The sequence below is a fragment of the Trachemys scripta genome, chromosome 1, assembly GCF_013100865.1.
Source record: "Trachemys scripta elegans isolate TJP31775 chromosome 1, CAS_Tse_1.0, whole genome shotgun sequence".
Taxonomy (NCBI): domain Eukaryota; kingdom Metazoa; phylum Chordata; order Testudines; family Emydidae; genus Trachemys; species Trachemys scripta.
The window spans coordinates 80,878,066-80,893,890 of NC_048298.1; the positions used below are offsets into that span (position 1 = coordinate 80,878,066).

Below are 15,825 nucleotides of genomic sequence, written 5' to 3' on the forward strand. Positions count from 1 at the left end.
AGCACCTGTCTGCTGAATTAGCATTTAAAATTGGCTCAACATCCTAAAGTGATCATTTTTAAATTTATCTCTTGGCAAACTACCTCTGGAGCTTTAGATTTCAGAACATACACCTCTACCCTGATATAACGCTGTCCTCGGGAGCCAAAAAATCTTACCGTGTTATAGGTGAAACCGCGTTATATCGAACTTGCTTTGATCCGCCAGAATGCGCAGCCCGGCCCTCCCGGAGCACTGCTTTACCGCGTTATATCCTAATTCGTGTTATATCACGGGTTGCATTATATCAGGGTAGAGGTGTATTAAATAGGATGTTAGTATCCAGAAACACTTCAGTAGAAAGAAGAAGAAAATTGCATTAATGCATATAGCGCTAGACCATAACCTTTGATTGAGTGTATGTACAGTATCCAAGTCAATTTAATTGCTGTTCGTAGTACTATATTCTGATAAAACTGGATTTCTGATGGCTTACTTTAGGTGATATGGGATAAAGGGATATTAATGTTAATATAATATGTACATTGTTACTATGATCGTTGTTGAGTCAGAATTCAGTGAGAATTAATAGCGAATGCTTCATAGTGAAAGGAACTCCTTGGTGGGGGCGGGGGAGGGAATTAGAATCCTTGGATATTTTAGCTCGTGGAGAGTGTTCTTATTCATAGATCAATTAGAACATTGCATTTCATTCTGCTCTCTTTTTTACAGTGTAGTTATCAATATTTAAATAAATCTAAAATTTTAAGTGGTATTGTCACTGAAATAATGTTCTCCCTATCTTCCGTACAAATTACTTGTAAATTCTTTCACAATATGCACAAGTTAAATACCAGAATTCTTAATTTTTTGATTGCCTTTCGTGTTTTTTGCTTGACTCATTCTCTTCACACCACTGGAAATCTGTATAATTGTGGGAAATAGAGGCTGTGCCTGAAATCTGTTCCTGTTTGTTTTTCTTAAAAAATACTCAATTTTTTGGCCATCTCCACAATTGGGTAACCCTAACACTGCCCATTGGATGGGAAGAAGTGTTCAGAAAGTATTCACTATGGTTCTGCTGCATTACTGAATTGGGCTGGCAGCTTTGCTCATCTGAGATATTGGAAAGTATAGTTACTGTGTTTCTGAGAAACAAATTGCATTTCAAGTATGGTCATGGCATATAAGGGCTTGTTTCAATTCCTTGTAAATTCTTATGGTGCTAGCCTGGTGAAAAATTTCTCTTTATTACTGAATAAGCAACCTGGAACAGAAAATAACATTAGTTGGAAACAGTAGTTATGGATCTGGCAGCAGAGTAAATTGGCAGCAATTTTCAAAGGCATGGCAGTGTAGGCCCAGTTAGTTTGGGTTACTGATTGGCAGATTCTCTTGCGAGTGACATATGTTAAGACCATGGGAAGTGAATAACAGTAGCTACCGATGTCTTGAATTTTTCCAGTGTCTGCAGTGGTTAGCATAGGGACCTGGAAGATACCCTGACTCTCTGAGTTTGTGAAGTATATGCCAAGACTACTACTTTTTCTGATGCAGTGTTAATGGATTAAACACAGTTCAAGGTCAAAATCCATGTGACACAGTTATTGTGATTGAAATAAATAAGTACAGGCTGTTAGGCGAGATTGACCATCTAAATGCTAAATACGTTTTTGATTGAGAACCTGGCAGGACAGATTAGAAAGCAGAAACAACAAGGTGTTTGTACCTACAAGACATCCTTAAAGATTATAAAACGAGATACTTAAGGCTGAAACTTGACTTTCTTTTACACACTGGGTTTTAATTAAGTACTAAAATCTACACCCACTGCAGGACTGCAACAATCTAAAAATCACCTATCTACTTAATAACTCAGATTACATTGACCATTTTACATAAGTAAAATGACCAGATTACATAAGTCATTTGCCATTTGAAAGGCATGGAGATCTAGTGATTCCAACTTTTGTGCAAGGAATGCCCTGTCAATTTTTATAGATGAGCAAATACAGGGTTCTGAGTAAATATGATGAAAATAGCAACACTTTATACTGGAAGAAATTAAGACAACTTCTGGAATCAGTTTTTGTAACTAAAACGGGAGAGTTGGGTGGGTAGTTTTTGGATCTAGAAGGTGTAGGCAGATAGATGTGCAGAGTAATTAGCACTTCAGCTAAATGTATTGTACAATGTTTTATAATCTTTGCACATATGGAGTAGGTAAACATTATTAGATGTAGCCCCATCATGTTAAGTAAATGTTATTTTTGGATAGAGTCAAACCATGCTATAATCACACTCAGGCTGTTGTTTCTTGTTGCTTTGATGCCATGTGCTCCTCTCTCTTCAAGCTCTGAAAATTTGTAGGAAGGAGTACCATAAATATTGGTCCCTCCCCTGGGTTACCTGTCATTTATATCTTCTGCACTACTTATGTGGTGAGCTCCACATTGACCTCTGTGAGTTCCATCATCACCGTTTTTCTTTTCCTTTTTCTGGTAAAGGAAAGTATCAATTCTTTAAAGTGGTAGTCACTTCTTTCCAGTTGTATTATCTAATATTCTTTCTAACCCCTTTTCCCCAGAGGCCACATGTTAGCTAGATTCAGAAAATGGGATTTGGGATGGAAAATGCTCTGTTTCTAACAAATTCCTCATAGCCTTTCTTTTTTCATTGACTAACTTCTTAAATATGCCGCCAACATAAAGGAACTATTCAGAGATATGCTATCAGCAGTGGTGTTTTCAGAAGTATCTTGTTACATCTGAATCTGGAGTTGGGAAGGAATCTGCCACTGTTGGTGATTGCTTCTAGCTGTCTCTCTTACCTATTCAGCTTTCTTCAAAGTTTCTAGACTCTATGAATTTGGGGACTTGTAACAAATCTGAACAACATCAAGTTCAATGCAGCTGAGGTAGAAGCAGCATTGGTCCCAGATGCAGTGTTGTACCTGGTTCAAAACTCAAATTCTTCTGTTTGCTTATGGCATAGTTTAAAAGGGATATACACATTTTAAGTGAAGTCAGATGTTTAACTTTCAGATAGAGTTTATATAAAACTGTTGATTTTTTCATTGCTGTGTACAAGCTGTAAACTAAGGTGTCAGATACAGATTGTCTCATAAGCTGTATAAAATTGAGGTATCAGTTTTATAAGTGTTCTTTAAGCCATCTTACCTGGTAGTTTTTCAATAAGGTGCCATGATAATTTTTATCCTACATTTAACTCTTTGAGGGTGTGTATGTATATATAAACACATTTCTTTTACAGACGGAGAGGGTGAAGGAGATGGAGCAACAGGGAAGAAAAAGAAGAAAAAGAAAAAGAAGAAAGGGCGTAGGTGTCAATTACAACAATAATAAAGGGAATTTTCTCATATTCTCACTTAAACTTATTCCCCTATATTATGGTTGTCCAATTAAAAATATTGTGGGGAATGGAACACAACGTAGATCCTTGGTCAAGGCAGTCTGAAAGTTCTCTCTGGTGCCTCTGAATGCCGCACTGAGCATTGGCCAGGTCAGGTGACTTGAGGGCATCATGGTACATGGTGTTCCAGGGATAAGCCCAAATTCTGGCAGGAGGCTCTTAAATATACTTTGCTATTTTTGCTTTTCTTGCAGTTTATAATAATTTACAGCTTGCAGTATAAAACTTCTTAAAATGTTTACTCAACAGCTAAGGTGCAGACAGATCCACCTTCTATTCCAATATGTGATCTATTTCCCAGTAGCATATTTCCAAAAGGAGAAGAATGCGAATATCCACCAACACAAGATGGGTAAATGTTTTGTTTCTGTTTTTAAGTCTAAAAAATAACTAAGTTTAAAAAATAAATACTTCTGATCTGAAAGAACTTCTGATATACAATGAAAGACTTAATTTTCCTGCAGCTTTGCTTGACTAACCCTTAATGCAGATTGTGAACAAAGTTGATGGTAATGCCTCTTTACTGGATCATCTAACAAGTTCCTCCACAGAGGTCATCAGATCAGAAATGTTCTCCCTTCCGACCCTTTAAACTCATTGGTCTGGATTTATATTTTACTCAAATATTTGTGTAGCTTGCTTTCTTGTGGAGTCCATATATAAACTAAGATAACTGCAGTAGCATGTGTGAACTTCCTTGATGCTCTTAATAGGATGTTCACTGTGGAGCATAGTGATGACTGGAGTTGGGTGGAAAAAAATAGAAGGTGTGGGGAGCGGGGAGTATTTGAACACATGCAAATAATGTGATTTTTACAATCTTTTACTTGCTATCCACAGACTTCCTTAGGAGCAGACTTTTTTTAGGTGTAACATTTATGGAAAAAGTGTGTCTAATGTATGAAAGTTTACGTCCTGATGTCAAGCCCTCCTCCTGTTTATTTAAAAAAAAAAAAAAAAAAAAACCTTGTCTGCTCAGACAGCAGAAGTAATGCCATGAGACTTAGGTGCCCATCACACACATTAACTAACAGAAAATGGGGTAAAATTTGTTGAAAACATTGTTCATGAAATAGTCTTCACAGCTCTAGCAATATCTTTTTTTTTAAATGGCATGTAAATTTAAAAATCACACTTTTTTGTGCCTGCTAATGTTATAAGTATGCCTAAGATTACTGTAAATAAGTTTTGAGAGAAATATTTTTATTTGTTTACTTTTATGAAGTGCTGTCAACTACCTGTAGTACTTCTTACTTTCTATATTTTATATTGCCAGTTTCTCTTGTTTGGGTCTGTCAAAGCAATGTAGAAGTGAAAGTTTCAAAAACAAAATGTGATTGTAAAATCAAAAACATTGGTAAGGAAACTCATGGACAGGTGCAGTATCTAAATTAAAAGTAGCTTCATTTTTTGAAACTACTTAAATTTGAGGTTGATAGTGTTCCTTTAAAATGTGTCTTAAGTCAAAATACAAAGCATACTCTTTTGACTGAGTATCCTGTGCCTCTCCACTCTCATCTGCTCTTACCCAAAACAACTCCACATAGTTGCAAAGCGATTTTCTCTTTAGTTGGTTCCACATATAGATTTTAATAATTTGATATGTTTTAACCAGCTAAATGCAAAAATTTACTAATTGTTAGGTTTCTTTTGTTTAACAAGGGATGATTATCTAATCTCAACAAGGGGGGAAAAAATTTTTGCTTTGTGAAGAACTTGAAAGTTCAGTGAGGCTGCCTCCTGTGGCTTTCCAGGCTTAGGTGAACAACTTTTTTGAGGGCAAAGAACTGTATAGAAATTCTAAGGTGTTATTTGAACACAGTCAATAAATACTGCAGTATTTGTGAATGAATACTTGATTTTTCAGGGCTATGACTGACATAACTCCTTGAACAATGGAAGTTGAAATAATTTGAGATAACTCTCCCATTTTAAAAGTGACCTATACATGATAATGGTGGCTTTCAAACTGAATCAAAGAAGATATGGAACTCTGAAGTCATTTAGTTCATTTACCCACCTACTATCAGTAAGGCTGGGAGTCTGTCCCGGAAGTCTTGGATTCTGTGACTTTCCGGGACACCTGTGACTTCTGCAGCCGACAGGTATGACTGACCCCAGGGCTGCCCGAGCAGCAGCACGGCGGTCCCGGGCCAGCGGGGCTGCCCCCTGCCAGCAGCGGCAGGTGCTCCAGAGCCCCCACCCTGAGCACCAGCGGGCACCCCAGATGGCTCCCACAGCACCAGCAGGTGCCGCAGAGGACCCCCCCCCTCCCTCCAGAGTAGCAGCTGTGCCCCCGGAGCCTCCCAGAAGACCAAAGATTTAGTCAGGGGTATTTATAGTACAAGGTCAGGACGGGTCACAAGGCCATGAATTTTTGTTTATTGCCCGTGACCTATCCATGACTTGTGCTAAAAATGCACATGACTAAATCTTAGCCTTACCTATCAGAGCAGGGTTGTGTCCTGCTGGATACATTTGGGTAATTTTAGATCAGGGGTGGGCAAACTTTGTAGGAGCGCTTAGGAGCCGAAGCGGGGCCATGCCGTGGCTTCCAGGAGTTGCATGGTGCAGCCCCCGGCCAGAGCGGGGCCCAGCCGCATGGTGCGGCTCACAGGCCGGCTTAAAATGACTCGCGGGCCAGCTTTGGCCTGCAGGCTGTAGTTTGCCCACCCCTGTTTTACATGATATAAGAGAAAATGTGGAAAACCAAACCCCATGCTCTCAATGTTCCTAAACCTCCAACCATCAGAAGCTGGGACTGGATGACAGGGTTGATCACTCAGTAATTGCACTGTTCTGTTCATTCCCTCTGAAGCATCTGGCAGTAGCCACTGTCGGAAAACAGGATACTGGGCTAGGTGGACCATTGGTCCGACCCAATATGGCCATTCTGATGTTCTAAGTCACTTGAAAGACCATTCCACAGTACAGTTGGGCCTCATCAGTAATTTTTTTAACCTCTACTCAGGTTAAATTTTCCTCTGCCTTTTTTTTTCTCTGAAATAACTTCAGTTTGTCTTCCTGAGATTGAGATTCTCAGAACTGAATCTAGCGTGGTCTTGCTAAATTATTATGGAGAGGGGTTATCGCCCCTGAAGTGATGTCTGGGCACTTTCAGCATAAAATTTCATTACTTTTTTTGGTATTGTGTTCTATTGCTGGCGCATAGAACTTGTTGTCCACTCTCATGTTAGTTGTTTTGGGGGGTTTTTTTTTTGTATTACTGGTGAATAATTGATTTTTTGATTACTTTTTATCATGTGCATTAATTTTGCATTCTTCCAGGCTGAATATCATTTTATTTACTGCCTGTGTTTCTAATCTCTATTTTCTTTTCAAGAATTTCTCTTCTCTGGTGTTTAAATACTAATATGTGACATTGGGGAGATTTAATTAACATGCTGTCAAAATCTTTTTACCCTTTCTCCTATCCCATGTTACTGATGAAAGTATCAAAATAAGAGTGCATATATAACTGATTTTTTGAGGTGCCCCCAACTGCTGAGACATCCCTCCAACATTTCATCCATCTTGCTCACTGTTCTGAGCCTTCATGTGCTTTCCCACTGCTTTGAGCCCCTCATGCCTGTACCAGCTCCATCCTTCTCCTTGCCACTCCATGTCCCTGTCAAATTTGATGGGCCCATGGAGCACTGGGAAAGTGGTGGGGCTGTGAGGAATGCCTATACCACCTGGAATCAGGAAGGAGGAGGCTGGAGATGGAACATTCTTACCCCAGATCTGGGCCTAATGTATGGGAAAGAGTCTTTACACATCCATCTGCAGCTTAGGAGGCTCAGAGATGTCTGAAGTGGCCCATTCGTCTCAATATGTTCTCAGCTAAATGAGAACACCCAAGGAAATAAAGCCTAAAACAATAGCTCTAAGATGTGTGAACAGTGCAATTCATTTTAGTGGGTGTTCCTATTCTTTTTGTGAGCTTGTGATATGCAGCAAGTGTGCCCATTCTCAACCCCTCACTTTTGTCTCAGCACCATGGGCTTGGAGCATGCGCTGAGCATGCCTGTTCTCAGCTTCCCATGCAGAGAAGCAGGACTTCTCCATATCCTGGCTCATGTGAGAAGTCAGGGAAAAGAGGGCGGGGCATTCTAGTTCCATGCGCACACATGAGGGAAGAATGTGGGGCTGACAGGCCCAGTGCCACCCATGTCCTTTGTATCCATCCCTCTGGCCTGAGGCCTCCAACCCATCTCTTGTAACACCCAACACCATTTATCACCTCATCCGTCTCTGCACTCTCCCAGTCCCCACATACACCCACATTCTTCACTGTGCCAGTCCTCCCTCCCCACATTCCCTAAGCCTGCATTAAAAAATATTAAGAATCTAAGCATGTTACGAGCGTCTCCTGTTTAGGGGGCTTGGGAGAGCCCTTGATCTTAAGCACATTCAGGTTGGTTCAGGAGACACTCCTAATTGTCTTTCATCTTCTCTCAAATCAGTGCTAATTGATCAGAGCTGGTGCTCTAATATAGTAGTCCCCCAGATGACAAAGTTGCAACATGCCCAGCAATCATTTTCATGCCTCTGTGAAAAGTATATACATTATCTTTCTGTAAATAGTTTGAATCCCTTCCAAATTAGCTGTGAAAATTAGCAGGGCCCATTTTCCAAAAGTTTAAAAAAACAATAGAGAACAACTACTGCCCAGCCAGTTAGGCCCCATTTTTGGACCCAAAGGGGTAGTGTGTGCCATGCACTAATGCATCAAATCATGCCAGACCAACCTAATTTACTTCTTTGATAGGGTTTCTGGCTTTGTGAATTGTGAGGAAGCCAGAGATGAGATACATCTTGATTGTAGTAAGGCTTTTGACACAGTCCCTCATGAATTCTCATAAGCAAACTAGGAAAATGTAGTCCAGAGATGAAGTTGCTATAAAGTTGGTTCGCAACTGGTTGAAAAACTGTACTCAAAGAATAATTAATAGTTGGTGTTAAATTGGGAGGAGGTATCTACTTGGATCCCAAAGTATTGAATAATCCAGGATTATTCAATACTTTCATTAATGACTTGGATAATGGAGTGGAGAGTATGTTTATAAAACTAGTGGATGAGATCAAACTGGGCAGGGGGATGAGACATCAAGCACTTTCGAGGACTGGATTAGAATTCAAAATGACCTTGACAAATTGGTGAATTGTTGGTCTGAAGTCAAGAAGATAAAATTCAATTAAGATAAATGCAGGATACTATACTTAAGAAGGAAATATCACATGTACAACTACAAAATGGGGAATAATTGTCTAGGTAGCAGGACTGCTGAAAAGGCTCTGGAGGTTATAGTAGATCACGAATAGAGTCAATGTGATGCAGTTGTGAAAAAAGCTAATATTCCAGGGTGTATTAACAGGAGTCTTGTATGTCAGGCATGGGAGATAATTGTTCTGCTCTACTCAGCACTAGGGGGATCTCAGCTGGTGTACTGTGTCCAGTTATGGATGCCACACTTTAAGAAAGATATGGGCACGCTGGAGAGAGTCCAGAGAAGAGCAGTAAAATGATAGGTCATGTTTTCCAAACCTTTTATGAGGAAGGGTTTAAAAAACTGGGCATTTTAAGACTGAGGGGGCAGTAACTGTCTTCAAATATGTTAAGGGTTGTTCACCAAAGGTAGAACAAGAAGTCACTGGTCTTAATCTGCAGCAAGGGAGATTTAAGTTAGATATTAGAAAGATTTTTCTAACTATCAGGATAGTTAAGTATTGGAGTAAGTTATTAAGGGAGGCTGTGGAATCACTATCACTGGAGGTTTTTAAGAACAATTTGGACAAACGTATACTTGGTCCTGCCTCAGTGCACAGGGATGAACTAGAAGATATTTTGAGTTCCCTTCCAGCTCTACATTTCTATGATTCTATTAATGTTGAATAACTGAGATCTGTTGGGGGGACATCAGACTCACACCAGAGCCCTAGGTGTGTGTAAAAAAAACAGTGAAGAACTAGGGCTGTCAAGTGATAAAAATCGATCGCAATTAATCACACTGTTAAACATTAATAGAATACCATTTATTTAAATATTTTTGGATATTTTCTACATTTTCAAATAGATTGATTTCAATTATAACACAGAATACAAGTGTAAAGTGCTCACTTTATATTTATTTTTGAATACAAATATTTGCACTGTAAAAAACAAAAAAGTATTTTTCAGTTCACCTAGTACAAGTACTGCAGTGCAATCTCTTTATCATGAAAGTTGAACTTACAAATGTAGAATTATGTACAAAAAAAACCTGCATTCAAAAATAAAACAGTATAAAACTTTAGCACCTACAAGTCCAGTCAGTCCTGCTTCTTGTTCAGCCAGTCGCTCAGAGAAACAAGATTGTTTACATTTGCAGGAGATACTGCTGCCCGCGTCTTTTTCACAATGTTACCTGAAAGTGAGAACAGGTGTTCTCATGGCACTGTTGTAGCCGACGTCACAAGATATTTACATGCCAGGTGCTCTAAAGATTCATATGTCTCTGAGTCCTGCTTCAACCACCATTCCAGAAGACATGCATCCATGCTGATGAGGGGTTCTGCTCAATAACCTTCCAAAGCAGTGCGGACTGACGCATTTTCATTTTCATTATCTGAGTCAGATGTCACCAGCAGAAGGTTGATTTTCTTTTTTGGTGGTTCAGGTTCTGTAGTTTCCACATTGGAGTGTTGTTCTTTTAAGACTTCTGAAAACATGTTCCACACCTCATCCTTCTCAGGGTTTTGGAAGTACTTCAGATTCTTAAACCTTGGGTCGAGTGCTGTAGCTATCCTTAGAAATCTCACATTGGTACCTTCTTTGCGTTTTGTCACATCTACAGTGAAAGTGTTCTTAAAATGAACATGTGCTGAGTCATCATCCAAGACTGCTATAACATGAAATATATGTCAGAATGTTAGTAAAATAGAGTCGGAGACATACAGTTCTCCCCCAAGGAGTTCAGTAACAAATTTAAGTAATGCATTATTTTTTTAACACGCATCATCAGCAGGGAAGCATGTCCTCTGGAATGGTGGCCAGAGCATGAAGGGGCATATGAATGTTTAGCATATCTGGCACATAAATACCTTGTAATGCTAGCTACAAAAGTCCCATGTGAACGCCTATTCTCACTTTCAGGCGACATTGTAAATTAGAAGTGGTCAGCATTATCTCCCGTAAATGTAAACAAACTTGGTTGTTTTAGCAATTGGTTGAACGAGAAGTTGGTCTGAGTGGACTTGTAGGCTCTAAAGTATTGCATTGGTTTGTTTTTGAGTGTAGTTTATGTAACAAAAAAAATATCTACATGTATAAGTTGCACTTTCACAATAAAGAGATTGCACTACAGTACTTGTGTGAGGTGAACTGAAAAATACTGTTTCTTTTGTTTATCGTTTTTACAGTGCAAATATTTGTAATAAAAAAAAGTGAGCAGTGCACACTTTGTATTCTGTGTTGTAATTGAAATCAATATATTTGAAAATGTAGAAGAACATCCAAAAATATTTAATAAATTTCAATTGATATTCTGTTTAACAATGTGATTAATACTGCGATTAATCGCAGTTTTTTAAATCGCGGTTGATTTTTTGGTTAATCGTGAGAGTTATCTGCAATTAATTGACAGCCCTATTAACCCATTGATTGTTGTAAAATACTGTTTTTTTTTGTACTGGGGGCTGTATGTCAGGACCCCTTCTCAAATGATCCCAAATTTGGACCACTAACACTGCCGAGCACCCCTTAAGATAAGGCAAAGCAAATATCAAGACAGTCTGAGTAAGCATGTGGATTTCAGAGCACTTAAGTAGTTTGTATTCACGTTTGTTGTATTTTGTGCATTCTTTATGCCTTACATGTTCCATTTTAACTAAATTTTGAAACTCTTACATAAACTTTTACGGCTTTTTGAAATCCACATGTTTTACAGCAAATTTGATTTCTACAATATTTATGCTATTTTAGCAGTAGTTCTAAATATGGTAAGCACAACATAGGAAAGTAGACTTAATATTCACTCAAGGACCATTTAAAAATAAATCAACTACAGTTTTCTCATGTTGCTATGCCTGATTAAGGCAAAGTTGTAATGCCTTTTTTTCTTTCACTGTCTGGCATTGGGATCTGGGAGAGGCAAATAATTAGGATAACTTTGGTCTTGGGGGGACAAGAAACAAGTGCCCAAACCATATATTTACTCACTGTTTTCTTAAATCCTCAGAACTAATAGATGAAATAAACGTCAATTGTATAAACTTAAAATAAGTAAGAGCAATCAAATCTTGGATGCCCTTTAGAGCATTTATGTATTCAGATATAAAATGGAGTAGGGAGAAATTCTGTTTCTCTGATTTGATCCAGCAAAAAGTCTATTTTCTCACCTATAGATCCGGTGTGTACTAGTAACCTAGTTTTTCTGGTAGGTTCCCATAAGAGGGAATCCTTTATGCACTTCATATAAATGGTGTTAATGTCTGTATTCGGCTGTTGGCACCAAGTCCTTCACAATGAAATTAAGTCGTTTTGTCCAGCAGATCCAGGTCTTAGGTTTTAAATTTTGTTTGAATGTTTAGGTTTTTATGCTTGTTTTAACATTTAGAGCAGTTTCTGCTGAGTTATTCCCCTTAGTTACCTAAATTACGGTTTTCAGTTCCTTCAGTTAGTCTTCTCCAGATACAGTAGAACCTTGTTTATCCGACCCTCCAGGATCCAGCTCTCCATATTAACCGAATAGCCAGCGCACACAGGTCCAGTTGTGCATGATCTCTACTGTGACTGCTAGACGTTGCTGCTGCCTTCTACTTCCCCATTGTCTGGATTATCTAAATTTTTGATCCCGATCTGGCCCCAGTTAGATAGGGATTTTGGTTCCATTAAAATTTCTTCTGTTTTAGCACCACAGAATGATGTATTGTTTTGTGCATCCAATTGCCTACTTTGAATCTGATGGGGCCGTGCACTGGTTAGCTGTTTCACCAACCGGGGAGGCTGAAACTATGATCCAAACAGTATAATTTCAATTTTTTTTACTCGGGGCTTTTTTTATTAACTTAGAAACCAAGATTCAAACCAAAGCAACAAAATTCTGGTTTTGCCCCTCTGGTCGTAGTGCTTGAATCAAAGGGCTTCATAGTCCTTGCAATCCTTCTAGGGCTTCACAGCCTTTGCTAGCTGAGGCTTCCTCCCCAGCCATCTCCTGCTTTCTGCAGGTGTCTTCCCCTCAGACCCTTTCCCTAATAGGTTCAAAGCCCCATCTGGTGTCCTTCTCTGACCTTGGGTGTCTTGTCTGCTCCACTGTGGAAGAGACAGGAATCCTTATGTGATTTCCTGTAGGCACATGACTAGGAGCAAGCACATGACCTGCATCTACATGGCCCCAGGGCTGTAACTGGTGCATGAGAATGAGCCCATGGACTTTTGCCATTAGTCTCGTGTCTGCATTTTCTTTGCTTTTTCCATACCTATTAAATGTTGTCCTGTAGTTCTAACATAAGTTCATTTTGAGAGACTGAGTATAAGCTAACTAAAATGAATGAGAACCTTGAGTTCTCAAAACATACCAGAGGGAATTTTTGCCCCTTTTCCCCCCTTCAGCCATACTCTCAATCTCTCCAAAATACCTTTCTACAAAGAGCATCTTTGCTTTGTAAATAACGTTACACAAAAGGTTTTGAGCATCTGCTCTGATTGGATAGGGGAAAATAATCTAGGTGATGACCTAAGAGGATCCAGTATTCAACCACACAGTTATTTGTCTATATTCGGTAGACACAATCATATTGAAACTTTAACAAGATCAGTATCCTCTGGGTCCTATAAGGCCATCTCGTTTCCAGAATCAGTGTGAAAGATGAAGAGAAGATCTAAACCAGGGGTTCTCAAACTGGGGGTCGGGACCCCTTAGGGGGTCGCGAACTTATTACATGGGGGGGTTGCGAGCTGTCAGCCTTTGCTTCGCCCCCAGCATTTATAATGGTGTTAAATACATAAAACGGTGTTTTTAATATACGGGGGGGGGGGTCGCCCTCAGAGGCTTGCTTTGTGAAAGGGGTCACCAGTACAAAAGTCTGAGAACCCCTGATCTAAACATTGCTAGAGTAAATAGCTTGGGCTCCTTGTTTCCTTCGGGAAATAGGTCATCTTGTCCAAATGCTCTTGTTCAACTTGCAGAACTGAATTTCTTAGCTTTGTGCAATATAACAAAATAGGCATAATTTCCTAATCTAATAGGACTGAGATCTGCATCTCCATGGATTCTCACTGGGAATTCTTCAGCATGCTTTTGCAAGTTTTTAATAGCTTGTGATTATGAGGTTTTGTAGTTCAGTCATTAACTTAGTTTTGCATTTTATATATTTGTTAGGTATTGTGAAAGGTCTTGCCGTGAAACCAAAGACTGTGGTTTAAAGACAAATTATTTGACTTGTAAAACTTCCAGGGAATTATCCACAAAAGAGTAGATTGTTTCAGTCCAGGCAAAGTACCTTTTCTGGGGTTACTGAAGTATGTATTTCATGTACTGTTGCTCACTTCTAAGAGAGGCTTACCTTTCATATAATGTGAATTATTTTTTTAATCTAATTTTTGAAAAGCATTTGTAGTGGCTGTGCACAGCCAATGGCTATTGCTCATATATAACATAACAAGCACTATAGGTATGAATAGGAGTTCAATATGTCCTATAACCCTGAGACTTATTGTTACTGAATATATTGAGTATCAAAGTAATGTAATTTGAATAAGGTGTTTCACTTCAATTCGTGGTATAAAAGGCTTTCTCAAAAGGGATTAATATTTTTAATCCAGTTAGAGTAGGAGGATGGAGAACTACTGGGTTTCCAATGTAAACAGATTCTTTGTGTCCACTGGAAGAACCAGCCAGGCACACTTCATATATAGCTTTTGATTCACCTCCGTGGAGGTGAATGTAACCAGCCTTGGTCAGAGACATGTTCAAATTTATTTATAAAATGACCACTTTGTTCACTTGAGTTGTTTCTAGCATACTAGATAATACAAATAATAGGGTTTACCAAGAGCATATGAATTGATGACCCAAGAGAAATGCCCTTCCACTCTTCAGGAATTAAATCTATAGATATAGGTTTACATGCAGACTGACTCAGAGAATTCAGATTATGAAAGTTTGGACAACATTTCTAATTTATTAAGAAATGACATCCTATTTTATCATTTGTTGAGTTGTGAAATACAGACAAGTACTGAAGAATCAATAAATAAATATTTTGGTCCATTTTCTCCAGCCTTTTATATGTGACTATTTGTAAAAGCTATTTTGTTGATGCATCTCTTTTGTATCTAAAACTATCTGCTATTGAAGAGGAGCATGGCTTGCTAAACTAGAAATAGTTCCTTTACATACTTTGCTTTCAGCAAATCTACTCTTGAATTGTGCTCCTATTTTTTATTTAGATACATCTCTACCTCGATATAACGCTGCCCTTGGGAGCCAAAAAATCTTACTGCGTTATAGGTGAAACCGCGTTATAGTGAACTTGCTTTGATCCACCGCAGTGCGCAGCCCCGCCCCACCGGAGCACTGCTTTACCGTGTTATATCGGGTTGCGTTATATCGGGGTAGAGGTGTATTCTAAGATCCGAGAGCTGATCTGGCATTTTGGCTTAAGCAATTGGCTATAACTTAAATCTGCTTAGAACATTTCCCATAACGTAATTCTTTTCATTTTATACATGATGAAGCAAGATTATTTCTTGATCATAGGTCTTCTCGTGCTTCCAGTGAAGTGAGTGAGTTTTTTCCTTTGATTTCCTTGGGAGCGGGAGCATCTCCCATATCGTAGCAACACTATAATATGGTATTTAAAGAAATGCTGTCAACTCAAATGTTTTCTAATTGAGTAATCAAAAAATAATTTGTTTCTCTGATAGAGCACCATTTAAAGGGCATATATAGATTTTTTTTTTTAAACTTAAATTAAATTTTATAAGGTTCTTTCTGCTGTTGTTCATACAGCTCTCTTCCCAGGGGGACAATGCATGTGCCGCAGAATAAGTGTGCTGTCTATGTGCCTACCTGTTGACACTTCAGTTTGTTTAATCTTTGCCACTGTTACTGTTAAAACACTCCTGGAGAGCTTGTGGTGAAGAGAGCATGTGAGCTCTTCCCAAAGCTGTGCACGGGAGTGATGTCCTCATGCTAGTGTGTGCAACAAGAACAACAACTGAATATTAGAAAAATAGTGAAACTGATTATATGCAGTGCTGTCAAATGCATACAGCAAACTGAAAAAAAAGAATATTCTCTAATCTAGGTACAGAATTTTTATATGAAAATATGATTTTCAAGATGGCTCTGACCCTTTAAGGGTGATTCTGCACTTTTATTCTGAACCCTTGATGTTAGATACTTTTTCAAAAATTATTTTGGACTGGAT

The 15,825-nt window shown here is 38.8% G+C and overlaps 1 protein-coding gene across 1 annotated transcript in view; it reads left to right on the top strand.

Annotated features, from left to right (window-relative positions):
- METAP2 (methionyl aminopeptidase 2) overlaps positions 1 to 15,825 on the top strand; it is a 29,834-nt gene that overhangs the window by 2,373 nt on the left and 11,636 nt on the right. Inside the window, exons 3-4 of the mRNA XM_034773000.1 lie at positions 3,253 to 3,318; positions 3,661 to 3,763. Coding sequence (XP_034628891.1) covers positions 3,253 to 3,318; positions 3,661 to 3,763 — 169 coding nt within the window. The remainder of the gene's footprint in view (positions 1 to 3,252; positions 3,319 to 3,660; positions 3,764 to 15,825) is intronic.